The sequence below is a fragment of the Numenius arquata genome, chromosome W, assembly GCF_964106895.1.
Source record: "Numenius arquata chromosome W, bNumArq3.hap1.1, whole genome shotgun sequence".
Lineage (NCBI taxonomy): Eukaryota > Metazoa > Chordata > Aves > Charadriiformes > Scolopacidae > Numenius > Numenius arquata.
In genome coordinates this window covers 4,982,590-5,009,426 of record NC_133615.1, presented here as the reverse complement: position 1 = coordinate 5,009,426, position 26,837 = coordinate 4,982,590, and the positions used below count along the sequence as shown (strand labels likewise).

General features: G+C 44.3%; 1 protein-coding gene across 1 annotated transcript in view; it reads left to right on the top strand.

Annotated features, from left to right (window-relative positions):
* Positions 1 to 21,682, top strand: part of LOC141476743 (endogenous retroviral envelope protein HEMO-like) — a 92,433-nt gene extending 70,751 nt beyond the window's left edge. The window contains exon 2 of the mRNA XM_074165551.1: positions 21,500 to 21,682. Coding sequence (XP_074021652.1) covers positions 21,500 to 21,682 — 183 coding nt within the window. The remainder of the gene's footprint in view (positions 1 to 21,499) is intronic.
* The last annotated feature ends 5,155 nt before the right edge of the window (positions 21,683 to 26,837 follow it).

Here is a 26,837-nt window from a genome sequence, read left to right as displayed (position 1 = left end):
TGAAAGGATCTACACTCAAAATCAAGTAACATTGTCTCCCAGTGCATTAGTAATAAGTATTACTTACTACACATCAATCAAAGTCTGGCTCTGGACCAAACTGCCACCTAAAGGGAGCATATTGCAGTGTGTGCTCATGTACACCTACATTCTGGCTGTCTACAACCTCACTCATAGACATTGCAACGAGTAGTCCATAAACCATCCCTCAGCAAGATTCTTGTAGCTTTAGGTGTGAAGAGCTAGTTGAGTGGTCTTCCCATGATCTTGAAGAGCCAGAGTTGAAATGAAAAAACATCCTTTTGACAACCCTCTTTCGTCAATGCCTTTCCTTTAGCACATTCAGTGGATTTCACCTTTAGTCAGTTTCATTCAAAATGCACAAAAAAGCTAACCTGGATTTACATAATGAAGGTAGAAACTGACTTGTCACTTTTTTGTTTAGTTTTTCTAATACTTGAAATAAGCACCTGATTTGCTCACAGCCTATATAGTCATCAGCATTTATACTTCTTCACATACAAAAATGCTATGGGCTTTAGGAACCTGATTTTCTAGGTACCATCATTCCCATTACAAAGATAGTGTGATTCTTAAGTTTTGAAAAAGAATCTTTAAATTAATAAAAGAACTGTAGCGTTTAGTCAAATAGTAGCAGACTAGTGGGGTTTTTTTTCTAATAGATTTCATACACAGTGACGTGGTTTGGTCTGGGTTGGCCAATGACAAGATGACATATGCTCTCCCCCACCTCTTGCTCCAAAGAGAGGAAGAAAAGAGATAAAGAGATTTATGAGTTTCAAAAAACCTAAACTACTTCAATGACATAATAATAATAAAATAAAAAGGAAATAATGAAATAGATACAATAAATACAAATTTATAAAAAAACCGCATCAAGCTCCCAGGGAAATGTCACCAGCAAGCACTGGGAAAGTTCCAGACTGGACTTAGTGACAGATGGGAACTGGATTCCAGATCTTGATTCAGGAACCCACGGATTGGGATCAAAGGGAGACAAACTGACATGGTCCTCCTCAGACATCACTCATTGAGCCATTGAAGAAGCCAAGATATTAAAGAAGCAGGCAACCTGACCCCTTTGATTCCTCATCTTTTTTACCGAGCATGACAGATGCAATGTAATACCCTATTGGTCAGTTTTGGGTCACCCGTCCTGTCCACTCCTCCCCAAAGGTGCAACCCCTCCACAGGGTAAACAACAATATCAGCTGATGCTGGTTGCCACATCAACAAGTATAAGCAAGAGCCTCCCTCACCGAACAAAAAGTTGGCACTGCTCTACCCCAAATGAGGACATTCCACCACTTATTACATACCATCTGCATCATGCTGAGATCACTAATACTTCTTATCCATCAAATATACACATAGAACAGTCATTTATGATTTATCTTTATAGACAAGAGTTTGCTAAGTCCATTTAGTTCATAACTGCAGAGTCTCATCTATTATATAAGACACAGGATAGAGTATTCTCACCGAGGATTAAATTTCCTTGAGGTAAACATTTAATTTCTCCATTCTCCAGCATCACCCACCAAGTACATCCAGGTCCTTGAGCAAAAAAAAAAAAAAATCTAAATGGCAGGGATTTGACAGATGGACCACTCGGGGGATAAGGAATTGGCTGGATGGTCACACACAGAGTGGCATTTCTCAGGAGTCGGTATTGGGACCAGTGCTGTTCAACATCTGTGTCAGAGACATGGACAGTGGGATTGAGTGCACCTGCAGAAAGTTTGCTGATGACACCAAGCTGTGTGGTGAGGTCGATATGCTGGAGGGAAGGGATGCCATCCAGAGGGACCTGGACAGGCTTGAGACATGGGCCTGTGAAAACCTCAAGAATTTAAACCAAGCCAAGTGCAAGGTCCTGCACCTGGGTCAGGGCAATCCCAAGCACCAATACAGGCTGGGCAGAGAATGGATTGAGAGTAGCCCTGAGGAGAAGGACTTGGGAGTGCTTGTAGATGAGAAGCTCAACATGAGCCGGCAGTGTGCGCTCACAGCCCAGAAAGTCAACCACATCCTGGGCTGCATCAAGAGAAGTGTGGCCAGCAGGTCGAGGGAGGTGATTCTGCCCCTCTACTCTGCTCTCATGAGACCCCACCTGGAGTACTGTGTCCAGCTCTGGAGTCCTCAACATAGAAAGGACATGAACCTGTGGAATGGGTCCAGAGGAGGGCCACGAAGATGATCAGAGGGATGGAGCACCTCTCCTATGAAGACAGGCTGAGAGAGCTGGGGTTTTTCAGCCTGGAGAAGGCTCCGGGGAGACCTTATAGCAGCTTTTCATTACCTAAAGGGGGCCTATAGGAGAGATGGGGAGGGAATTAACAGCATATCGTGGAGAAAACTGTTAGCTTTCAGTGATAAGACCAATGTTTGTACTTCATGCCAAGGAACAGTATGCAGAGAGGCTTATACTTATTGCTATAACAACCGAGGTCAGCTAATTTTGTTATTTGCCCCATTGGAGGGTCGGAAATGGAAAAGCATAGAGGGGTCCCACCTGTGGGGAGGAGCAGACAGGACAGGTGACCCAAAACTGACCAACAAGGTATTCCATCCCATCTGCCCCATGCTCAGTATAAAAGCTGAGGGATCAAAGGGTCAGCCCTCTTTCTTCAATGGCCGATGTCCAAGGAGGACCCTGTCTGTTCATCTGCCTTTGATCCCAGTCGGTGCATTCCTGACTCCAGAGCTGGCATCCAGTTCCCATCCGTCACTGAGTCCAGTCTGAGACTTCCTCAGTGCCTGCCGGTGACGTCCTCCTGGGAGATTGATATGGTTCTGTATGTATTGTACCTATTTCATTATTTCCTTTTAAATTTCATTATTAATATTTCATTAGATTAGTTCATTCTAAACTTGCAAATCTCTTTCTCTCTCCCCCTTTTTCTCCTGGAGCGAGAAAGTGGGGGGAGAGGATCTGTTGCCATCACTCACCCTAAACCATGACAACTATGAGGGTGGTGAAGCACTGGAAAGGTTGCCTGGAGAAGCTGTGGATGCCCCTTCCCTGGAAATGTTCAAGACCAGACTGGATGGGTTTTTGAGCAACCTGGTCTAGTGGAACGTGCCCCTGCCCATGGCAGGGGGGTTGGAACTCAATGATCTTTAAGGTCCCTTCCAACCCAAGCCATTCTAAGATTCTATATGATTCTATGAAAAAACAGTCCCATGAATGGGTTTGCCTTTGCCTGAGGCAGGAAAAACCCAGTTTTCCCTAGCATATTCCTTTCATGCACCACAGGAACTTTATCCCCTTCTACTGTATGTAAAAGGTCTGACTGAGCAGGACCAGCTTGATTGATGGATCCCCTGGTTAATCCCAAGTTAAGTTCTGCTTGGGCTTTTGCCCTTCTAATTTTTCCCCTGCATATCTTCACTACACCTTGATATTGTCTGACTCAGTTCTTTCTGGAGTACTATGTTGCCAGAAGACTTGCCTTTCAAGGCCCAGGATGGTATTCCGGGCAGTAGCATGGGGTATCGCATAGGTTTCCAACCATCTGGTGCTTCCTTCCACCATTGTGTGCACATAACGCTTACCCTGGCGGGTTTGAGGGATTTTGATGTGGTCAATTTGCCATGTGTCCTCGTATTTATATTTCAGCCATCATCCCCCATACCACAAAGGTTTTAGCCTGTTAGCTTGCTTGACTTGGGCACGTTTCACAATCATGGATAAAGTGCACAACAGTGTCCATGGTTAAATTCACCCCTTGGTCACAGGCCCATTTATATGTTGCATCCCTTCCCCAATGACCTGAAGTGTCATGGGCCCACCGAGCTAAAAATAGTTCACCTTTATGTTCCCAGTCCAAATCTGTCTGGAAAGTCTTAGCAGCCTGGTCCACTTGCTGATTGTTTTCATGTTCCTCAGTGGCCCGACTCAGGGGTACGTGGGCATCTACATGGCGTACTTTTATGACTGGTTTCCCTAGCCGGTCAGCAATATCTCACCAAAATTCAGCAGCCCAGATGGGTTTACCTTTGCGCTACCAGTTGCTCTGCTTCCACTGCTTTAACCATCCCCACAGAGCATTTGCCACCATCCATGAGTCAGTATAGAGAGAGTATTGGCCACTTTTCTCATTCAGCAATGTCTAAGATGAGCTGGATGGCTTTTACCGCTGCAGACTCGATTCTCCTTCTCCTTCAACAGCTTCTGTGACTTGTCATGTAGGACTCCCCGCAGGAACTTTATACCTTTGATGCTTTCCTACATAACAGCAAGACCCATCAGTGAACAGAGCACACTGTTTCTCATTATCTCAATGTTCATTATGCAGTGGGGTTTCTTCAGCACGAGTCACCACCTCCTCTGGTGGCATTCTGGAATCTTTGCCTTCGGGCCAGTTTGTGATCACTTCTATGATTCCTGGACGATTGTCGTGGTGATTAAGGGATTGATTCAAGCTCACTGTGTGATTAAGGCAACCCACTTACTCCATGTAGTATCGGTTGCATGATGAGTAGAAGGAACTTTACCCTTGAACATCCAGCCCAGTACTGGTAATCAGGGCACCAGGAGGAGCTGTGCTTCAGTACCAATTACTTCTGAAGCAGCTCTGACTCCTTCATATGCTGCCAATATTTCTTTCTCAGTTGGTGTATAGGTGGCCTCGGAGCCTTTGTATCCCTGACTCCAAAACCCTAAGGGTCAACCTCGAGTCTCCCCTGGTCCTTTCTGCCAGAGGATCCAGGTAGGGCCATTGTCCCCAGCTGCAGTGTAGAGCAGATTTTTAATGTCCCCTCCTGTTCGGACTGGTCCAAGGGCTACTGCATTCACAATCCCTCATTTGATTTGCTCAAAGGCCTGTAGTCACTCAGAATCCCACGTAAACACATTTTTTTCAAGTCACTTCATAGAGAGGTTTCACAATCTGACTATAACCTGGAATATGCATTCTCCAGAAACCCACAACAACTAAAAAGGCTTGTGTTTCCTTTCTGTTAGTAGGTGGGGACATAGATATTATTTTGTTGATAACATCCATTGGGATCTGGCGATGCCCATCTTGCTATTTAATTCCCAAGAATTGGATGTCTCGTGCAGGTCCCTTGACCTTACCTCTTTTCACAGCAAAACCTGCTTTCATAAGAATCTCAATTATTTTCTTACCTTTCTTGAAAACTTCTGCTCTATTACCCCACACAATGATGTCATCAATGTATTGCAGGTGTTCTGGAGCTTCAGCCTTCTCCAGTGCAGTCTGGATCAGTCCATGGCAAACAGGAGGGCTGTGTTTCCACCCCTGGGGCAGTCGATTCCAGGTGTACTGGATGCCTCTCCAGGTGAAAGCAAACTGTGGCCTGCACTCTGCTGCTAAAGGAATAGAGAAAAAGGCATTAGCAATGTCAATTGTAGCATACCACTTGGCTGCCTTTGACTCCAGTTCATATTGCAGTTCTAGCATGTCTGGCACAGCAGCACTCAGTGGGGGTGTGACTTCATTCAGGCCACAATATTCTACTGTTAATCTCCGGTCTCTGTCAGGCTTTCACAGTGGCCATACAAGGCTGTTAAAGGGTGAATGAGTCTTGCTGATCACTCCTTGGGTCTCTAGACAATGAATCAGGTTTTGGATGGGAATCAGGGAGTCTCGGTTCGTGCGATACTGTCATCGGCAGACCACTGCAGTAGCAATTGGCACCTGCTGTTCTTTAACCTTCAGCAGTCCCACCACCACACTTCTGTGAACAACCAGGTAAGGTAGACAGCTGTGTAATACCCTCAGTCTCTACAGCTGCTATACCAAAAGCCCATCAATACCCTTTTGGGTCTTTGAAATACCCTCTCTTGAGGAAGTCTATGCCGAGGATGCACAGAGCATCTGGGCCAGTTATAATGGGGTGCTTCTCCCATTCATTCCCAGTTAGGCTCACTTCAGCCTCCAGTACAGTCAGTTCTTGAGACCCACCTGTCACTCCAGAAATAGTAACAGATTTTGTCCCTTTATGATTTGATGGCAATAGGGTACACTGTGCACCAGTGTCCACCAGGGCTTTATACTTTTGTGGCTCTAATGTGCCAAGCCATCGAATCCACACAGTCCGATAAATTCAGTTATCCTTCTCCTCCTCCTGGCTGGAGGCAGGGCACCTCTAATGTTGAAAACTACCTGGACCAGAGAACCACTTATACTGTGGACTGGAGCAGCCACCCTCCTGCAGAAATTCTGTCTTCCATCTGCTTTACCTTGCAGTTCTTGCACTTGTGCCTGGAGGACCGGGGTAGGGTTTTCATCCCACTTATGTCCTCTCCATAGCTGCAGAGGCAAAGCCACAGGAAATCTCTGAGTGGGTCCTGTTTCTCTTGAATTTTGTTTCATAGGAGGGACTTTTTTTCTTCATGAGGGCAACAAGCATCCTTTTTGAGGAAGAGTGGGATTCTTTCTGCATCCTGGATAGTTTCTCAAACAGTTTATAATTTTTCTTAGGTATTTCTTCATTTTGCTCAGCTATTGTCTTGGTCATTTCCTCTACTTTTAGTCATTTTTTCCACGGCTGCCACAGTACAGAGATGAGAGAGACTGTCTTCATACTGTCATACCCTGTTAGCCACCTCATTTACAGTTGGTGCATCATCAGCAAATCCTCCCCAAACCATTGTTGACAATGTATGGGAATACATCAATGGTGCACTCTGCACAAACTTCCTTAGCAAATGTCAGTTGCGTGGTATTTCATCCGGGTCTGCATTCACTAGCCAGTCAACATAAATCACCTCTCACACAGCCATTTCCCTCAGGTACTTGATACCTTTTTCCATGCTGGTCCATTTGCTCGAACAGCATTTGATATCATCCTTAAAGGGATACCTGCCCCTTACAGCTGATAGCAGTCACCTCCAAAGACTGAGAATGTTTGTCTTCTTCCTAATTGCTTTATCCATACCTCCATCTCCGGCCAGGTTTCCCAACTGTCTAGTTTCTCTAAGTCTATGGTATCAGCCCCATTGTCCCAGCATCGGAGCAACCAGAAGATAAGTGTCTCCCCTTCTTGATGACTAAAATCCTTCCTCATATTTCACAAATCCTTTATAGAGAAGGATTTAACAGTTATCTCTGCATCTGAGTCCTCCTCCTGCATTGACACTGCCTTAGAAGAACCCTTCATCTTCGTCAGAAGAACTCTCTCCCATGCTGTCTAGCATGAGCTGGCCTTTGTCATATAGGGTAGGGGAACAAGTTGATCTTGTTTTCTGCTTCCTGAGCACTGGGGCAACTCGTACCAGTTCTGTTGGAGTTTGTGTAGCAGCAGTTCTTTTTATCAAGGCTGGAGCAACTGGTACCATGTTAGGTCCCAGACCGATTGGTCGGGGAGGGGTTTGCCATGATTCCAAGGGTGCGATTAAGACACAAACAAGGTCAGATGCCGTTTACTATAGCTTTACTATTGTTACCTTAAAATAATGCTAAATGGCAATAGAGAAAAGGCAGAGGTATAGGAAAGATGGAAAAGAGAAGCAGTATTACAGAGTACAGCTGGTCACCACCAGCAGGTCTGCTTAGGTCCACGCCGCGCGACAACTTGAAGGTCCTCTGGAGTCAACAGCATCCTGTTGATCCATGATTCTCAGGTCTCTCGAGTCATAACAAAGGTGAGGGTCGACAGTGGTGAGGGTCCCATTTGCAGTGGGATGCAATGGTAATTTATAGTCCCTGTCGACTCATGGTTTAACCAATCAACATGATAGTTACCTGCACTCATCCAATTATTGTCTGACACGGTTGCTGTGCAAGCCCCCCTTGCCTCTGCCCCCTGGGCAGTGCTGGGGCCTGCACAGCAGGTGAGTTTCTTGGGGAAAACAAGATATAGTTGTTTTGAGAATCAAGGATATACCTCCTTTGATGTCATATCATGTACACAGCTGGGAGATATCTTGCAGCAAGCAAGCTTTGAGACATCCTGTTTTCTGTTGGGTTCTCACGTCCAGTTTCTTACAGACCAGTGCTGGTGGGGCTGATGCCGCAGCTTCCCCTAGTACAGGTGGGGCAGAGGTGTGGCCAGTGCCAGTCAAGGGGTACCTTGGGGTGTGGTTTGTTTTTGTACCCACTGCAAATTGGCCCATGGGATTTGAGTAGCAGCAGCACACGTCACACAACATCCACTCCTGCAACTGTCTAACAAAAAAACACCCCTGAAATACATTCAGGAGGACCAGCAACAATCACAATCTTTTGAAAGTAACATTCTTTTTCTAAACAGCCCAAAACATTTCCATTCCCTAGTTCTCTGACATAAGCATTCAAGGGTAAGAAAACCTTTCCCCTATCAAACCAAAAGTGTAATTGGCAACATAATCCATCACATGATGCCTTAGATATGCAGGTACAGCCATTATACAAGTAATCACATTATACATCTGAATGCCAAACCATACAAAAATAACACATTTAAACCACCACATACAAAGAGCAAGTAAACCATCCAACGCATTCATAGAATTGTTTGGGTTGGAAGGGACCTTAAAGATCATCTAGTTCCAACCCCCCTACCATGGGCAGGGACAGGTTATTCAGCTGGTTAAGCAGCATTGCACCAATTAACTTCAAACAAAGCTCTCTGAAGGCATCATATAACATTTTTCTTAGGAAGGACGTTCCCTGAACAAGCTGGAAGCTCTTGACCCCCATTGGGCACCAATTAATCTGCCACAATTTGGATTGGGTTGACCAATAATAAGACAACAGATGCTCTCCCCCACCTCTTGCTCCAAGGAAAGGAAAAAGAGAGTTGAAGAGATTTATGAGTTTCAAAAAAAAAAAAAACCAAACCTGAACTACTTCCATGAAAAACTAATATTAAAATAAAAAGGAAATAATGAAATAGATGTGATATATAAAGGAAGATGACTCCAACAGACACTAGGGAAGTCATAGAATGGACTCAGTGACAGATAGGAACTGGATTTGAAATCTTAATTCAAGAACCCACAAAATAAGATCAAAAGCAGACAAACTGACAAGGTCCTCAAACACCAGCCATCAAAGAACCACTGAAGAAGAAAAAGCCCAGATCCTTTAATCCCTCAGCTTTTATACTGAGAATGGCAGATGGGATGGAATACCCTGTTGGTCAGTTTTGGGTCACCTGACCTGTCCACTCCTCCCCACAGGTGCAAACCCTCCACAGGGTAAACAATGAAGTCAGTTGACCTCGGTTGTTATAGCAATAAGTATAAGCAAGAGCCTTTCTCACTGAACAGAAAGTTGGCTCTGCTATACCCCAAACCTAGATGCACACAGATAGAATTAGGTTGTGATTATGGAACTGGTATATTTCAGGAGTAAATAAGGTATCATGTATGCATTGGGGTTTTTTTGCAATAAATATAAAAATATGCATTAAAAGTCTCATAAAAGTATGTATTATTTTAAATCTTTTCTTTTATGCGTATATGCTTAGAGAAATTTTAAAGGCAATTGAAGGTTGGTCTCCCTATCTCTTCTGCTGCTTCTTCTCTTTACTTTCATTACTCTCAGTTTTCACGCTATCTTTATAAAATATTATCCTAGTTGAAAAAACAAGGACTTCATAAACTTTCTATTTTCTTCTTGAAAAGCAGAATTTTTTTTAACTGAAAAAGACCTTCAAATTAGTAGTGGTTTAGGTAGCAGGTATAATTAATTGCATCTTGACTAAGTTTGGCAGGGAAGGACCATGTAGTGATTTGATTCTTGCTGCTGAAAAAAAGTTTAATGTTAAACAGTTATTTAACTTTTAAAATATATTAATAAATTGACTTATTGTCCATATGTGTTCTTTCATTTTTTCTAGTGCTCTTTATGTTATTAGGATTTTTCCTCCCAAAGACACTGTCCTGAATAAAATGACAGATTGTCTGTGATATATGATTTTATCATGACTGAGTAATTTGAATGCAGTATATGATAGTAAGACCGTGTGACTACCCAGATTTTTTGGTGTTCTAGCTACAGCTACTCAAAAGTTTGTATTCATGTAGACTGTATGCTTTGTTCATTCTCAGCACTGAATCAGTACAAGTACAATTTTTAAAGTGCAAAGGTTCTTAAGTGTAGGTTTCAAGCTGCCTTTTGTGGCGGTGTGCTCTCCCTGTTTTTCCCTCTCTTCACCCTCCCTGGCTCCTGCTCAGGCAATGGCCATCATGGCCATCACAATATCAGTTGTGATAACTTGCACCTGGACTTTGGGGGATGGCTGGCAACACAGCCAAAACACCATCTGGAGTGGGGACCTAGATATTTTGTTCCCATGAGAATATGACTATAGGTCAATTATCTTACTCTATAAATAGTGGACAGGCCAAGAGCCCTTTGAGCTCTCCTGTATGGCAGTGGGCTACATGCCAGGATCTCCCCTTGAGTGAGGATGCTCGCTTAAGGTTCTACTCCTCGAGGTTGAGAGATTCCTTGCCGCAACAGATTCTTGGTAAGTGACTAATAGCATGCTAAACTTTGAAATCTTAGCTAAGTAATATAAAGGGTTGATTGCGCGTATATAATCCTTTAGACATAAACCGTTGACCAAGTCTGGGACTAGGATTGGATCCGGCCAAGCCTAGATTCCTCTCTGAGAAAGAGTTTAGAAAGCCAGGGGGTCCTTTCTGAACCTCGTGACTCAATGGGAGGGTCTCCCTGACAGCTTGTTTGACCCTGTCCTCTATGCAGTAAATAATCAAGTGTACCATGCCATCGAATCTTGTAAAACACTGTCGCGTTTACTACTGATTTTGTTAAATCACTGTTTTCCCTTAATAAATATTTCACTACTTCTCTCTTATGAGTGAAGTCAATCACTCCGCCTGCAACACCTTTCACCTAGACAAAAGAGACTAAATGTTTTTAAAAATTTATGTTAATCTTTATCACTCAGTAAAATTTCTGCATTACTAGAATATTTTCTGTTACTATTTATTAGAATTTTTAGTTTAGGTGAATATGGTTTATATAACAAATTGAAACAAAAAAAAGTTAAATAACAAAGATGCTGTTTACTTGTATTACTCACCTAAATATTTTAGAGTATGGAAGAGTAGTATTTTCATCTTCCTTATGTTGCCATATAAAAGAGATTATACCAAAAAATCATTTGCTTTTAAACAACTTGAAAAGTGTTCTTAATCTTTCCTGAAGTTACACACATACATTTGAAAATGCAAGTTAACCCCTACTGTAAGCTATTGTAAAATCATGATAGAGATTTTACATTTAAAGGTAAAATGTATTTTTATATTTTATATTTTTTATATATATATGTAAATCTGAGTTGCAACCTGTTAATATTTAAAAAGAAAAATAACATACCAAGTCACCAAGGAAACAGTAGTACATGCATGTTTTTCATGCATTTAGGAGCAGTGGCAGAAAGCACTATCTGATAGATTTGGAAAATGTTAGAAAGATCAAGGATTTAATAGCAAACTGAATTCAGAGCAATTAAGATTATGCTTTAAAGAAAGATCTAGTTTATCTGTTGTCCTCTGCATTTTCCACAAAAAGGAACTCTAACTGCCATCATTTTGAAGTATGATGAAATAAGTATGAGCTATGCAGCACAGCTGTGTGGTTTCTCTAAATGTTCAGGAGCACCTAATAGTGAAAACAAACAGTGGCGTTAAAGATATTTCTGTACTGGAGTGTACTTTGATGGTAAAAAGCTGTAACATGCTAAATTCTGAGGTTTCTGTGCAACTGAGCAAGCAAGCAGCGAGTGGGTGTAACCCAGAGTGCCACCTGGGACCTGGTGGCCACCTGGGAGCACCACCACAAGGCACAGGGAGGGGGGGAAGGGTATACAGGAAGGAAATGAAGTTCTGTCAGCTTGACAGGTGAGTCCTGCTGGTGGTCATCACCCCCTCAGAAGGAGCTTAGCCATGGTCTCCACCTGGAGGAAGGTCATGCTCTCAACCTCAGCCAGAATGGATGTGGGAACCCAGACAGAGCTCCCATGGAAACATGAGGCTGTCCAGGTCACAGGCTGCAGGGAGTGCCAGGACCTTTTACTGGCAATGGGTGGCAGCTATGAGAACTGCTGTGTGAGATGTGAACAGGTGAATGATCTGCTCAGTCTGGTGGCAGAGCTGAGAGAGGAAGTCGAAAGGTTGAGGTATACTAGGGAGAAAAGCAGCCGGGGTCTAGGAGCCCCTCTATCCAGCCCCGGTCAGGCTGAAGGCAGAAGCCTAAATGAAAAGCAGTGAATGGAGGCAGGTTCATGGTCGGGGCAGCAGACGAACTCCCCCCTTGCCCACCTCACCCTGTCTGGTACCTCTGAAGAACAGATGTGAGGTTCTGGTTGAGGAAGGCCAGTCAAGTGAGGATGTAGGTGATGGGCACTCTACATTACAGATGCCTCCTCAGTCAAAAAAGCGTATACCCCGGATCACCACCACACCCACAAGGAGAAAAAGAAGGGTTATAGTTGTTGGTGACAACAACTGTCCCCCTGAGGGGGACAGAGGGCCCAATATGCCATGTGGACCCTCCTCATAGGGAAGTCTGCTGTCTTCTTGGAGCCCGGGTTAAGGATGTCACCAGGAAACTTCCTGGCTAGTACGGTCCTCAGACTACTAGCCTTTATTGTTTTTCTCGGTAGATGGGGAAGAAGCTGAGACTCGCAGTTCACGAGCATTAAAAAGAGACTTCAGGGAGTTGGGAAGGATGGTAAGGAAATTTGGGGCACAGGTTATTTTTTTGTCACTCCTTCCAGTTGTGGGCAATGATGCTGGGAAGAACAGACGAATACAGTTGATTAATACATGGCTCCGTGGATGGTATCACTGACATAACTTTGGTTTCTTTGACAATGGATTGGCCTATACAGCACCGGGCTTGTTGACATCAAATGGGAGACACCTCTCTCAAAGGGGGAAGAGGGTTCTTGGCCAAGAAATTGCGGGGTTGATTGACAGGGCTTTAAACTAGATGTGAAGGGGGAGGGGAGTAATATCAGGCTTGTCTGTGACAAGTTGTGGGGTATCTCATCAGGGTTGCTGGGGGAGTGGGATATTATCCGGCTAGCCCTTGACAATCCAAGGGATGATGCTCCTAGATCTGTGGGAAGGGTCACTAGCAAAGGCCCTCAACTGGTTGCTCTGAGATGTGCTGGGTACGCTGCAGCACACTCGAAGTCTTATGGGGACGAACGAGGGGCTCCTGAGACAAAAGGACTTGGGGAGTCACAGATAAAACACCTCAAAGGAAGGCCACCTGAAGAGCAACACGAAGGAAATGGAGCCATTCCAAGTAGTAAGTCAGCCCCATTGGGTGCCCAGCTGAAGTACCTTTACACAAATGCATGTAGCATGGGAAACAAGCAAGAGGAGTTAGAGACGTGTGCATGCCTCCAGGGCTACGATCTTATTGGCATCACAGAGACTTGGTGGGATGGCTCTTATGATTGGAGTGTTGGAATGGAGGGATACAGGCTCTTCAGGAAGGACAGGCTGATGAGACCAGGAGGGGGTGTTGCCCTCTATGTCAATGAACAGCTGGAGTGCATGGAGCTCCACCTGGGGATGGATGAAGACCCAACAGAGAGCTTATGGGTCAAGATAAAAGGGAGAACAGGGGCAGGTGATGTTACAGTAGGGGTCTGCTACAGACCACCTGACTAGGGTGACAGGGAAGATGAGGCCCTCTATGGACAGGTAGGAGCAGCATCACGTTCACAGACCCTGGTCCTCATGGGGGACTTGAACCACCCTGATATCTGTTGGAGGGACAACACAGCAGGGCACAAGAAATCCAGGAAGTTTTTGGAATGCATCGATGACAACTTTCTTCTTCAAATGGTAGAGGAGCCAACAAACAAAGGAGCCGTGCTGGACCTCATCTTTACCAACAAGGAGGGGCTGGTGGGAAATGTCAAACTCAAGGGTAGCCTTGGCTGCAGTGATCATGAAATGGTAGAATTCAAGATTCTTAGGGCAGTGAGGAAGGTATGCAGCAAGCTCACTACCCTGGACTTCAGGAGAGCAGACTTTTGCCTCTTCAGGGACCTGATTGGCAGGGTACCATGGGAAAAAGTACTGGAGGGGAGAGGGGTCCAAGAAAGCTGCTTAGTATTCAAGGATCACCTCTTCCAAGTTCAGGAGAGGTGCATCCCAACAAAGAGGAAGTCAGGCAAAAAAGCCAGGAGGCCTGCATGGATAAACAAGGAGCTCCTGGATAAGCTCAAAACCAAAAAGGAGGCCTACAGAGGGTGGAAGCAAGGATGGGTAGACTGGGTAGAATATAGAGAAACTGTACCAGTGGCCAGGAACCAGATTAGGCAAGCTAAAGCCCAGACAGAATTAAATCTGGCCAGGGACATCAAGGACAAAAAGAAAAACTTCTATAGATATGTCAGGGATAAAGGTAAGACTAGGGAAGTTGTGGACCCTCTCTGGAAGGAAATGGGAGACCTGGTCACCCAGGATATGGAGAAGGCTGAGCTACTGAATGACTTTTTCGCCTCAGTCTTCACTGGCAAGGGTTCTAACACCACTGCCCAAGTCACGGAAAGCAAAAACAGGGGCTATGAGAATGGAGAACTGCCCGCTGTAGGAGATCAGGTTCGAGACCTATTAAGGAACCTGAAGGTACATAAGTCCATGGGACCTGATGAAATCCATCCACGGGTCCTGAGGGAGCTGGCGGATGAAGTTGCTAAGCCGCTTTCCATGATATTTGAGAAGTCGTGGCAGTCTGGTGAAGTTCCCGCTGACTGGAAAAGGGGAAACATAACCCCTATCTTCAAAAAGGGAAAAAGGGAAGACCCGGGAAACTACAGGCCAGTCAGTCTCACCTCTGTGCCCAGCAAGATCATGGAGCAGATCCTCCTGGAATCTCTGCTAAGGCACGTGGAAAATAAGGAGGTGATTGGTGTCGCGACGGAGGGAAGACAGGGACGCTCAATATGAGTGATCAGCAAGCTTCGTTTATTGAATAGTACAGCCGTCTTTTATGCTTCGTTATAATTAGCTAATACATATTCTGCAATACATCTTTCTGATTGGCCTGTCCTCCAAACTTCAACCCCGCCCTTAGTTCCTTCTTTACAGTTACTTTCATCCTCTTTTCCCATGCCTGAGCAGCTGCAATCTCCCTGTTATCATACAACAATTACAGTCAAGGACAGGGTGTCCTTGCCAGCTCAGCAGTTACGGGGGCTGAATCCGATGTTTCTCAAGTTCTTGCTCGGCCAGCTGGATCATGTCTATGCGACCCTTCTCAGCTAGCCAGTCTCCCACAGATTGGAGACAGCCAGCATGGCTTCACCAAGGGCAAATCATGCCTGACAAATTTGGTGGCCTTTTACAATATTGCCACAGCCTTGGTAGACGTCATCATCCACATGACATACTTGTCTCTAAATTGGAAACTCATGGATTCGATGGATGGACCACTCGGTGGTTAAGGATCTGGATGGCTGGCTGCACTCAAAGGGTTGTGATGAACAGCTCAATGTCCAAGTGGCGGCCAGTGACGAGTGGTGTTCCTCAGGGGTCGGTACTGGGACCAGTGCTGTTTAACATCTTTGTCAGAGACATGGACAGTGGGATCGAGTGCACCCTCAGCAAGTTTGCTGAGGACACCAAGCTGTGTGGTGAGGTTGACACGCTGAAGGGAAGAAATGCCATCCAGAGGGACCCGGACAGGCTCGAGAGGTGGGCCCGTACAAACTTCATGAAGTTCAACCAAGCCAAGTGCAAGGTCCTGCACCTGGGACATGGTAATCCTAAGCACCAATACAGGTTGGGCAGAGAATGGAATGAGAGTAGCCCTGAGGAGAAGGACTTGGGAGTGCTTGTAGATGAGAAGCTCAACACGAGCCGGCAGTGTGCACTCGCAGCCCAGAAAGTCAACCGCATCCTGGGCTGCATCAAAAGAAGTGTGGCCAGCAGGTCACAGGAGGTGATTCTACCCCTCTGCTCTCGTGAGACCCCACCTGGAGTACTGTGTCCAGCTCTGGAGTCCTCAACATAGAAAGGACACGGACCTGTTGGAACAGGTCCAGCGGAGGGCCACAAAGATGATCAGAGGGCTGGAGCACCTCCCCTATGAAGACAGGCTGAGAGAGCTGGGGTTGTTCAGCCTGGAGAAGAGAAGGCTCCAGGGAGACCTCATAGCAGCCTTCCAATATCTGAAGGGAGCCTACAGGAGAGATGGGGAGGGACTCTTTGTCAGGGAGTGTAGCGATAGGACGAGGGGTAATGGTTTTAAATTGGAAGAGGGGAGATCTAGATTAGATATTAGGAAGAAATTCTTTACTGTGAGGGTGGTGAGGCACTGGAACAGGTTGCCCAGGGAAGTTGTGGATGCCCCATCCCTGGAGGTGTTCAAGGCCAGGCTGGATGGGGCTTTGAGCAACCTGGTCTAGTGGGAGGTGTCCCTGCCCATGGCAGAGGGGTTGGAACTCAATGGTCTATAAGGTCCCTTCCAACTCTAACCATTCTATGATTCTATGAACAGAAACCATACTGTATACAGATACCTACAGCACTGTGATCAAAAAGTTGATTAAAAGGTGTCTGAGATGCATAAAAATATGTTGATTTAGTACATTTTACTATCTGTGTGTTTAACTTTTTCTAAAACATGCTATAAATATATAAATTTGTTTCTGAATAAATGCATTGCAATTTTCTGTAATCAGTGAAGTTATTAAAGGAGTATTTGAAAGACTAGTATATTTTTTTCTGAATTTGCATGAAGTTTTGTTACCTATGCATTCCAAATACCAAAAGCCATTGAGACGGACCACTTTAGATAGAATTTACTATCAGTTATGTAAACTTCAGACCAATGCTGTGGAAAGTGTTTTTTAAAATGCTTGAGTAATTGATTGTATTTAATGGTAATTCATCTTTTCTGAACAGTATGTTGACAGAGGGGCTGAAGAGATTGAAATGGCAATAAGTGCAATAACATTTAGTATAGGTTTTGGAGAATAAATGTACAGAGTATCAGCACAGACCCTCATCTTCTTTGAGATGGACTAGCTAGTAGGGATTAACAATACTTAAAGATCACATTTTCCATGGCATGACCTGCTCAGATTCTAAAGTAGGCTGGGGTTGTAGTTAGCATTAACTTGCATTAGGGATGCGACGAGATAAAACAGCGGCCATGTGAATCATGTACAGAGGAATCTTCTTACCTCAGTATTAAACCAAGTGCAGAGGTATTACTACTTAAGACAATTAAGGAACTGGTAGCAAAAAGTGTGGGATTAGGTAACTTGGCTGACTACCTGTCCTTGCCATATTGAATACCTTCACTATATGTTACATTTGATTATTAGCAAAGCCATATATTTTTTCTTTAAAAATCTTGTCACTGAAAATTGCTGGAGAACAAAAAAGATGTAAAAAACCCACACTCGTATACGCTTAGTGGAAATGACATATAAGAAGAAACAGAAGAAGCAGCAAAAAATTCAATCATACAATTACTTTAAACATCTCATGCTGTTTTCTTACTCTAAGCTACATATCTTATTGGAGCTTTTAAGCTAGTGCAGAAATTAAAAAAAAAACAAACCACATTTATTTAATGTGCAGGTCTTTGTCAAAACAGTCCCTTTGGAAAATGATAGTTATGTACATACTGCTTAGGGTTTGCATAAAGTTTTAGGGCAATAGGTTATTTACTGAGAATCCCTATAGATCCCTATTTTTACCTATATAATATGACCAGGGTCATGTACTTTGACATGGTAAGACCTTATTTCAAAGATGATATTTGTTGCTGGCCATCTAGTGTTTGTTCTTCATTCTTGCTTTAGTTCTCATTTCTCACATGAGAAATGTGAGAAATTGTGGGATGAATCCTATGAGTGGAGTGTGGCTATTGAGGGCTACAAACCCTTCAGAAGGGACAGGCAAGGAAGGAGGGGCGGAGGTGTTGCCCTCTATGTTAAGGAATGGATAGAGTGTGAAGAGATGTCCCTGAAGCTCTCCCTGGGGTCAGATGAAGAGAGAGTTGAGAGCCTGTGGGTGAGGATTAAGGGGCAGGCCAATATGAAGGACACTGTTGTGGATGTTTATCACAGGCCACCTGATCAGGATGGGGAAGCTGATGAGGCCTTTTATAGTCAGCTCAAAGTAGCCTCGCAATCACAGGCCTTGGTACTCATGGGGGACTTGAATCACCCTGATATCTGCTGCGAAGGCTACACAGTCAGGCATGTACAGTCCAGGGGGTTCCTCCAGTGTATTGATGATAACTTCTTGACTCAGGTGGTGGAGGAGCCAACAAGGAGAGGTGTACTACTGGACCTAGTTCTGACAAACAAAGAGGGACTGGTGGAGGACATTAAGGTTGAGGGCAGCCTTGGCTGCAGTGACCATGAAAAGATAGAGTTCAGGATCGTGGCTAGTATGTGGAAAACAAGTAGGACTGAAACCTTGGACGTCAGGAGGGCTTCAACCTCTTCAAGAAACTGCTTGGAGAAATCCCATGGGTTAGGGCTCTGGAAGGTAGGGGGGCTCAAGAGAGCTGGTTGATATTCAAATATCGCTTTCTCCAAGCTCAGGATTGGTGCATCCCTAAGAGCAAGAAATCAGGCAAGGGAAGCAGGAGACCTGCGTGGTTGAGCAGGGAGATTCTGGAAAAGCTCAAGTGGAAGAAGGAAGCTTACAGTGCATGGAAGAAGGGACTGACCACTTGGGAAGATTACAAAAATGCCATCAGAGTATGCAGGGATGAAATGAGGAAAGAAAAGGCCTCCTTGGAATTAAAATTGGCAAGCAATGTCAAAGTCAACAGGAAGGGTTTCTTCAAGTATATTGGAGGCAAAAGGAAAACTAGAGAAAATGCGGGCCTGCTGTTGAATGAGATGGGTGCCATGGTGGCAGAAGATGCAGAGAAGGCGGAGTTGCTGAATGCCGCCTTTGCTTCAGTCTTTGCTGTTCAGGCTAGCCCTCAGGAGTCCCAGACTTTAGAGGTAACGGAGAAGGTCTGGATGAAGGAAGACTTCCCCTTGGTTGACGAAGATCAAGTTAGGGAACAATTAAGTAAACTGGATATCCACAAGTCCATGGGTCCTGATGGGATGCACCCGCCAGTGCTGAGGGAGCTGGCAGAAGTCATTGCTGAGCCGCTCTCCATCATCTTTGAAAGGTCCTGGAGAACAGGTGAGGTGCCCGAGGACTGGAGGAAAGCCAATGTCATCCCAGTCTTCAAAAAGGGCAAGAAGGAGGACTGGGAAACTACAGGCTGGTCAGCCTCACCTCCATCCCTGGAAAGATGATAGAACGGCTCGTTCTGGGCATCATCTCAAAGCATATGGAGGAAAAAAAGCTATCAGAAGTAGTCAACATGGATTCACCAAGGGGAAGTCATGTCTGACTAACCTGATAGCCTTCTATGATGACATGACTGGATGCATAGATGAGGGGAGGGCAGTGGATGTTGTCTACCTTGACTTCAGCAAGGCTTTTGACACCGTCTCCCACAGCATCCTCATAGGTAAGCTTAGGAAGTGTGGGTTAGATGAATGGCCAGTGAGGTGGATTGAAAACTGGCTGAAAGACAGAGCTCAGAGGGTCGTGATTAGGGGCACACAATCTAGTTGGAGGTCTGTACCAAGTGGAGTCCCCCAGGGGTCAGTACTGGGTCCGGTCCTCTTCAATATATTCATCAATGACCTGGATGAAGGGATGAAATGTACCCTCAGCAGGTTTGCTGATGACACAAAACTGGAAGGAGTGGCTGACACACCAGAAGGCTGTTCTGCCATTAAGCGGGACCTGGACAGGTTGGAGAGTTGGGCAGAGGGGAACCTGATGAAATTCAACAAGGGCAAGTGTAGGGTGCTGCACCTGGGGAAGAATAACCCCATGTACCAACATGGATGGAGCCTGACCTGCTGGAGAGCAGCTCTGCAGAGAGGGACCTGGGAGTCCTGGTGGACAACAGGATGTCCATGAGGCAGTAATGTGCCCTTGTGTCCAAGAAGGCCAATGGCATCCTGGGGTGCACCAAGAAGAGCGTGGCCAGCAGGTCGAGAGAGGTTATCTTTCCCCTCTAGTCTGCCCTGGTGAGGCCTCCATCTGGGGTACAGTGTCCATTTCTGGGCTCCCCAGTTCAAGAAGGACAGGCAACTGCTGGAGAGGGTACAGCAGAGGGCTACAAAGATGATTAGGGGCCTGGAGCATCTTTCTTATGAGGAAAGGCTGAGGGACTTGGGTCTTTTTAGTCTGGAGAAGAGAAGACTGAGGGGGGATCTGATCAATGCCTACAAATACTTAAGGGGTGGGTGTCAGGAGGATGGGGCCGGTCTTTTATCAGTGGTGCCCAGTGACAGGACAAGAGGAAATGGGCACAAACTTGAACATAGGACGTTCCATCTAAACATGAGGAGGAACTTCTTTACTTTGAGGGTGGCAGAGCACTGGAATAGGTTTCCCAGAGAGGTGGTGGAGTCTCCTTCTCTGGAGACATTCAAAACCTGCCTGGACATCTTCCTGTGCAACCTGCTCTAGGTGGACCTGCTTTGGCAGGTGGGTAGACTAGATGATCTCCAGAGGTCCCTTCCAACCCCATTGCATTCTGTGATTCTGTGAAAACTTGAGTGTTAAATAAGATGTATTTCAATTACTGATACTAGTGTGGTGGGTTGGCTCCAGCCAGCAGCCAAATATCCACACAGCCATTCGCCCACTCTCCTGTGGGATGGGGAGAAAAATAGAAGGAAGGGGAAAAGACTTGTAGGTCGAGATAATGATAGTTTAACAAAAAAAAATTAAAAACTATAAGTATAAGCAAAGCAAAAAGAGGAATTCATTCACTATTTCCCATTGGCGGGCATGTCCAGCCACTTCCCGGTAAACAGGGCCTCAGAATGCATAACAGTTACTTGGGAAGACAAATGATGTAACCATGAATGTCCCTGCTTCCTCCTCCTTTCCTTCAGCTTTTGTTTCTGAGCATGATGTCATATGGTATGGAATATTCCTTTGGTCAGTTTGGATTAGCTGTCCTGGCTGTGTCCCCTCCCAACTGCTTGTCCACTCCCAGCCTACTGGCTCAGGGTAGGGAAGAAAGAGAGAAAGCCTTAATGCTGTGCAAACACTGTTCAGCAACAGCCAAAACATATGGGCTGCTATGAAGAAAGTTAACTCCATTCCAGCCAGCTCCAGTCCAAGTGGATATTTCTTCAAAACTATGATGTTTTTATATAAACACCGTATCTGTTCTAGACTGAGGTGCAGTTTTAAAATATTGATGGGAAAGATGTATTCAATATAAACAGTGTTAAAGAAGGGCAAAAGTAGCATAAACGCTACATAGTGCTACTATGTCCCATACTATTTACTTGTAGTTTGAGTTTTGTGCAATGTGAATTACATATATTTCCTCAGTTACAGATCACATTCACATGGATACTTATATTCTATTTTGGATCTTTATTTATTTATACTTTTCTAAAGTTGTTCAACTCAAAGACTACAGGAGTCACATGTTATGTGGACCTTTTTTCTTTTTTTTCCCAGGTGACATTTACAAAGAGGAAAATTGAATTAATGAAGAAGGCTTATGAGCTTAGTGTCTTATGTGACTGTGAGATTTCTCTAATCATCTTCAACAGCACCAACAAACTGTTTCAGTATGCCAGCACTGATATGGAGAAAGGATTGCTGAAATATACAGAACACAATGAGCCACATGAGAGTTGAACAAATTCAGATATTGCTGAGGTAAGATTTTGTATTTTTTGAGGATTCTTTTTGACTTTGCTCTGAGACAGAGGTACTCAATTAAGATGATCTTGTAATACCAAAACACTCTGAGCAAGTTTTTGAAACTGTTTCAAAGCACCTAAGATTAGGCATCTGTGTGAGCCGATGCAGGCAGGACGCAGGAACAACCACAAAACCATGGATTAAGGGCAAAGAACAAATTTAATCTCAATACCTCATGGATCAGGGAACCTCTGAAGCAGCACCTGGGCAGAGGCAGGCAACCAGGGGACGCAGGCACCGTGGAGCAAGAGAGGGTCCTTATTTGGAAGAGAGTCCTTGTTAGCAAGGGAGTGAGAGAGCGAGAGAGCTCCCACTTGCCGTTTGGGCCTGTATTTCAAGGATTCTGGCAGGCAGAGTTTTCTGCTGTGCTTTGATCTCTTCAACAGCAGGGCAGGAATCTCAGGTGTGTTCGATAAGGTGCCCCCGAGTCCATCCCAGGCCTGTGTTATCTAAGTGCAGATGTTCTACTTGTTGAGCACACAAAACTAAGCAACAATTAGTGTGATATATGTGTTTTCCAGCACCCCACATGCGAGTCACTTGAGTGTGTTTACAGTCCTCCTCGCCAATCTTCCATTACTTTCCCACACCATCCCTGGAGGTATTTAAGAAACACGTAGACATGGCACTTCAGGGCATGCTCTAGTGCCCGAGATTGTTGGTTTCTGTCTGTTTGTGGGTTTTTTTGGTGTGGTGGGTTTTTTTTTTTTTGTGATTCTGTGATTCTGCTCAAGATCGGGTCCAGAGGAGGGCCACCAAAATGATCAGGGGGCTGGAGCACCTCTCCTATGAGGACAGACTGAGGGAGCTGGGGTTGTTCAGCTTGGAGAAAAGGAGGCTCTGGGGAGACCTCATAGCGGCCTTCCAGTACCTGAGGGGGGCCTACAGGAAGGCTGGGGAGGGTCTGTTTACAAAGGCCTGCAGCGACAGGACGAGGGGCAATGGTTTTAAGCTGGAGAAGGGGAGATTTAGATTGGATATTAGGAAAAAATTCTTTACCATGAGGGTGGTGGAACACTGGAACAGGTTGCCCAGGGAGGTGGTTGAGGCCCCTTCCCTTGAGATATTCAAGGTGAAGCTCGACGAGGCCCTGGGCAACCTGGTCTAGTTGGGGGTGTCCCTGCTGACTGCGGGGAGGTCGGACTAGATGACCTTTGGAGGTCCCTTCCGGCCTGGACCAATCTATGAATCTATGAATCACTAACTCCCTGAATACAATGTCTTCCACAAGACTCCTAATACACACACCAAAGTCAGTACTGTTTCAGGATTAAAGGAGTACTTGTGCAAAGTGCAGGTTTTGAACAATACTCCCATATTAACAAAAAGGACATGTAATTATCATGCCTTTACTTGATAATTAACATCACAATTACTAGTATAATAGGGAAGTAAAGCCCACAAAAGTATGCAATCTGAGAGGTGGCTTGGCTCTTGTAGTTTGAATATATTTTTTGGTACTGAATATAAATCTGCTACACATTTAAATATTTTAATTGATCAGTTAAACTGACTACATTACACATATTTTCCTTGTAAGGAGTCTGGTTTTTCTGCTTTCAGATAGCTACATTTCACACTTACAAGTTTTAATCTTGTTCTTCCAGAGCAGTAAGCAGCAGCTGAGGATTAGATAGTGTTATTAAATCATTTTCAGCTAAATGGCTGTCATGGTTTAGCCTCAGATGGCAACAAAGAACCACAGTGGCAGCCGCTCTCTCCCCCCCCCCCCCCCCCCCCATGACCATGAGGGGAGAATAGGAAGAAAAAGGCAAAACTCGTGGGTTGGGACAAAGGCAGTTTAACAGAACAGCTAAGGGAACAAGAAAACAATAACAGTAACACGGATAGAGGAATATACAAACACGATTACAATTCCACCACCAGACCCAGGACACCCCAGCCAGCTCCCAAGCTTTGACTTCCTGCCCCCTCCCCCAGCCAGCTCCCAGCTACCCCCTGGGCATGGCTCACAAGGGATGGAATACCTGTGTCCCTGATAGATCCTGGGGAGAATTAACCCTATCCCTGCCAGAACCAGGACAATGGCTTTTAACTATATAACTGTATTTTAGCAGAAGAAAAGAGCATAGCTGTGCTCACAGATTTCTGCACAGAATCAACAAAATAAAAGTTTTTTAGGTGGCCTTATAAAAATTTGAAAACCACCTGTCAACCATATAAAGGTCTTTAATTTAGAATCCAATTTCTGTTCACATTCTGCATAATATTAACTGTTTAGTTACTTTTTTTTACTTTGGTCATTAGAATGTGATATAACTTCTTTGTACAATCTATATTTAAAGAAAATCAAAAGTGTAGATCCCTAATATGTAGTTAATTACTTTCAAATTAAACCACTGCTATTCAAATGTAAATATTACATGAATTTTCAAGTAGGTTTAGTTAAAATTGTTAATTTTATTAATCAGGCATTTTCAGTTTATTTGCTGAGCTTAATTATATTTAGCATTGCTAAAGGAATGATCCTTAAGGCCACAATTTATTATTTTAAATAGTAGAAGACGTCAAGTATCATGCATCTAATAAGTATTGCACTCTTTTTTTCAAGGGAAAATTACTTAAAATTAATTTTAATACTTGTATTATTGCAAGTCAAGCAGAGCTCTCTTGGTCCTATCCAATTTATAGGTATATATTTCTGATTATGCTAGTGATGTACATGAAATTGTCCTTTCCAGATGTTTTGTTCAAAATGGAATTGATCGACGTGCAGTTTGGTGTTTCTGAATTCTTCAGCTCATAAAATTATTATCTACCAGATGATCCTGTTTCAGCTATTAGCCAGTAAATCCACTTATAGCATCCACTGGTGACTAAATATCAATGCCCAGTCTTGAAGGAGAAAAAATTTGCATTCAACACTCAAGTTTGTCTATTCTAAGCAACAGTGACAATGTTTCACTGAAATGTCTTAGTTCTGCAAAAAAAGATTCATTCTGAGATTTCTGTTTAGAGCTAACTGGATTCCTAAACCTGAAGTCTTTATGTCCTTACCCACCAAACCACTCACTCCACAGTCTTTCATTCACCTATGCTTCAGTTAAAAAGCACATGTTGGTGGGTTGACCTTGTCTAACTGCCAGGTGCCCACCAAGCTGCTCTATCACTCCCCCTCCTCAACATGACAGGGGGAGAAAATATGACAAAAGGATCACGGGTCAAGATAAAGACAGGGAGATCACTCAGCAATTACCATCACAGCCAAGCCAGACTTGACTCAGGGAAATTAATTTAATTAATTGCCAATTAAACAGAGTAGGATAATGAGAAATAAGAACAAACCTAAAAAATACATTCCCCCCACCCCTCCCTTCTTCCCAAGCTCAAACTTTGCTCCTGACTCTTCTACCTCCCCCCCCTCCCCAAGCAGCGCAAGGGGAAGGGGAATGGGAGTTGTGGTCAGTTCATAACACTTTGTCTCTCCTGCTCCTTCCTCCTCACTCTCTTCCCCTGCTCCAGTGTAGGGTCCTTCCCACAGGCTGCAGTTCTTCACAAACTGCTCCAGCATGTGTCCTTTCCATGGGATACAGTCCTTCAGGAACAGACTGATCCTGCATGGGCTCCTCTCCACCAGCTGCAGCTTCCTTCAGGGCACATCCGCCTGCTCTGGCGTGGAGTCCTCCACAGGCTGCAGGGGGACAACCTGCTTAACCATGGTCTTCACCATGGGCTGAAGGGGAATCTCTGCTCCGGTGCCTGGAGCACCTCCTCCCCCTTCTTCACTGACCTTGGTGTCTGCAGCGTTGTTTCTCTCACATATTCTCACTCTTCTCTCCTAGCTGCTGTTGCCCAGCTTTTTTTTTTACCCCTTTCTTAAATCTGTTATCACAGCGGCGCTATCAATGTTGCTGATTGGCTCAGCCTTGGCCAGCAGTGGGTCCTTCTTGGAGCTAGCTGGAACTCTATCTATCCAACATGGGGACAGCTTCTGTTATCTTCTCACAGAAGCCACCCCTGCATCTTCCCACTACCGAAATCTTGCCATGTAAACTGAATATATTGGAATATAGTAGCTTATTTTAAGGAATAACAGAACCTGTGTAGGGTGTACTTGCTATACCCTCGGACACTGAGAAAAAATATTATATTCATCTATATGCTAACTTCCCAATTCTGTATATAAATACCAATACATTCAGCAGCTGTCATTTTAAATTCTGCCATGTAATTTCTAGAAGATTTGCAATTCTTTACCTTAAAATGGGATTAAATTTTCTCTCATTACAAATTCCCGTGGCATTTAGTACACAGTTTTTGGTGCAGAAGTAGTTTTCACAACTATAGTCCCATTCTGTCCTTAGAAGTGTGTCAGTACCTTCAGTTACTGTCTGCTTTAACAGAAAAAATTTATCTTATGGGTCTCTCATTTAACATTATCATCACAGTTGTATAGGACTAGGCAAGAAGTTTCTTATGGAAACGAGGAAATGGAGAACAAGAATGAATGTTGGAGTTTGTATGACTGACAAGTAAGTGCATTATGCTTTTCTGCAGTTATCTAACATAATGAGGCCAGATCTTCTTGTTTCTATAAAACAGAAGTGAATATAACAACTTATTTCAGTAAAATTTCACTGTCACACTACTGTAAGTGAGAATAGAATCCAGTGCCAAAGCCCTGTCAGCCAGCCACTTAGGAGCTCAGAGAGGACATCGCCCTTTGATTGTAGGGGGCATATTTTAGAGTAGTAATAAAGGGAAATATTTTGCATCTTGGCTGCAAATATAATTACAATCCCAGCCATATTACAGAAACATAATGTGGTTCTTCAGTTAAACCATTTAAGTTTTGGCTGATTCAAGGAGAAATTTCCTGCCTGTTTTCTCTCTCACTGTCCCTTCTTCCCTGTCACTTCTTTCATGTCACAGCATCAGGTGCTGTCTCAGCTTTAGCAGAACTCTTGTGAATTTTTACTAACCCCTGGTATTTATTCTGTTTCTTAGACACTGAGTCTGACACTCTGATCCATGTTCTGTCTGTATGCACATGAATTATTCCTCCACAACTCACTAACCACTTCTTTCAGCTCTTTTTTGGCATTCAGTCTGTGGAATTTGGATAATG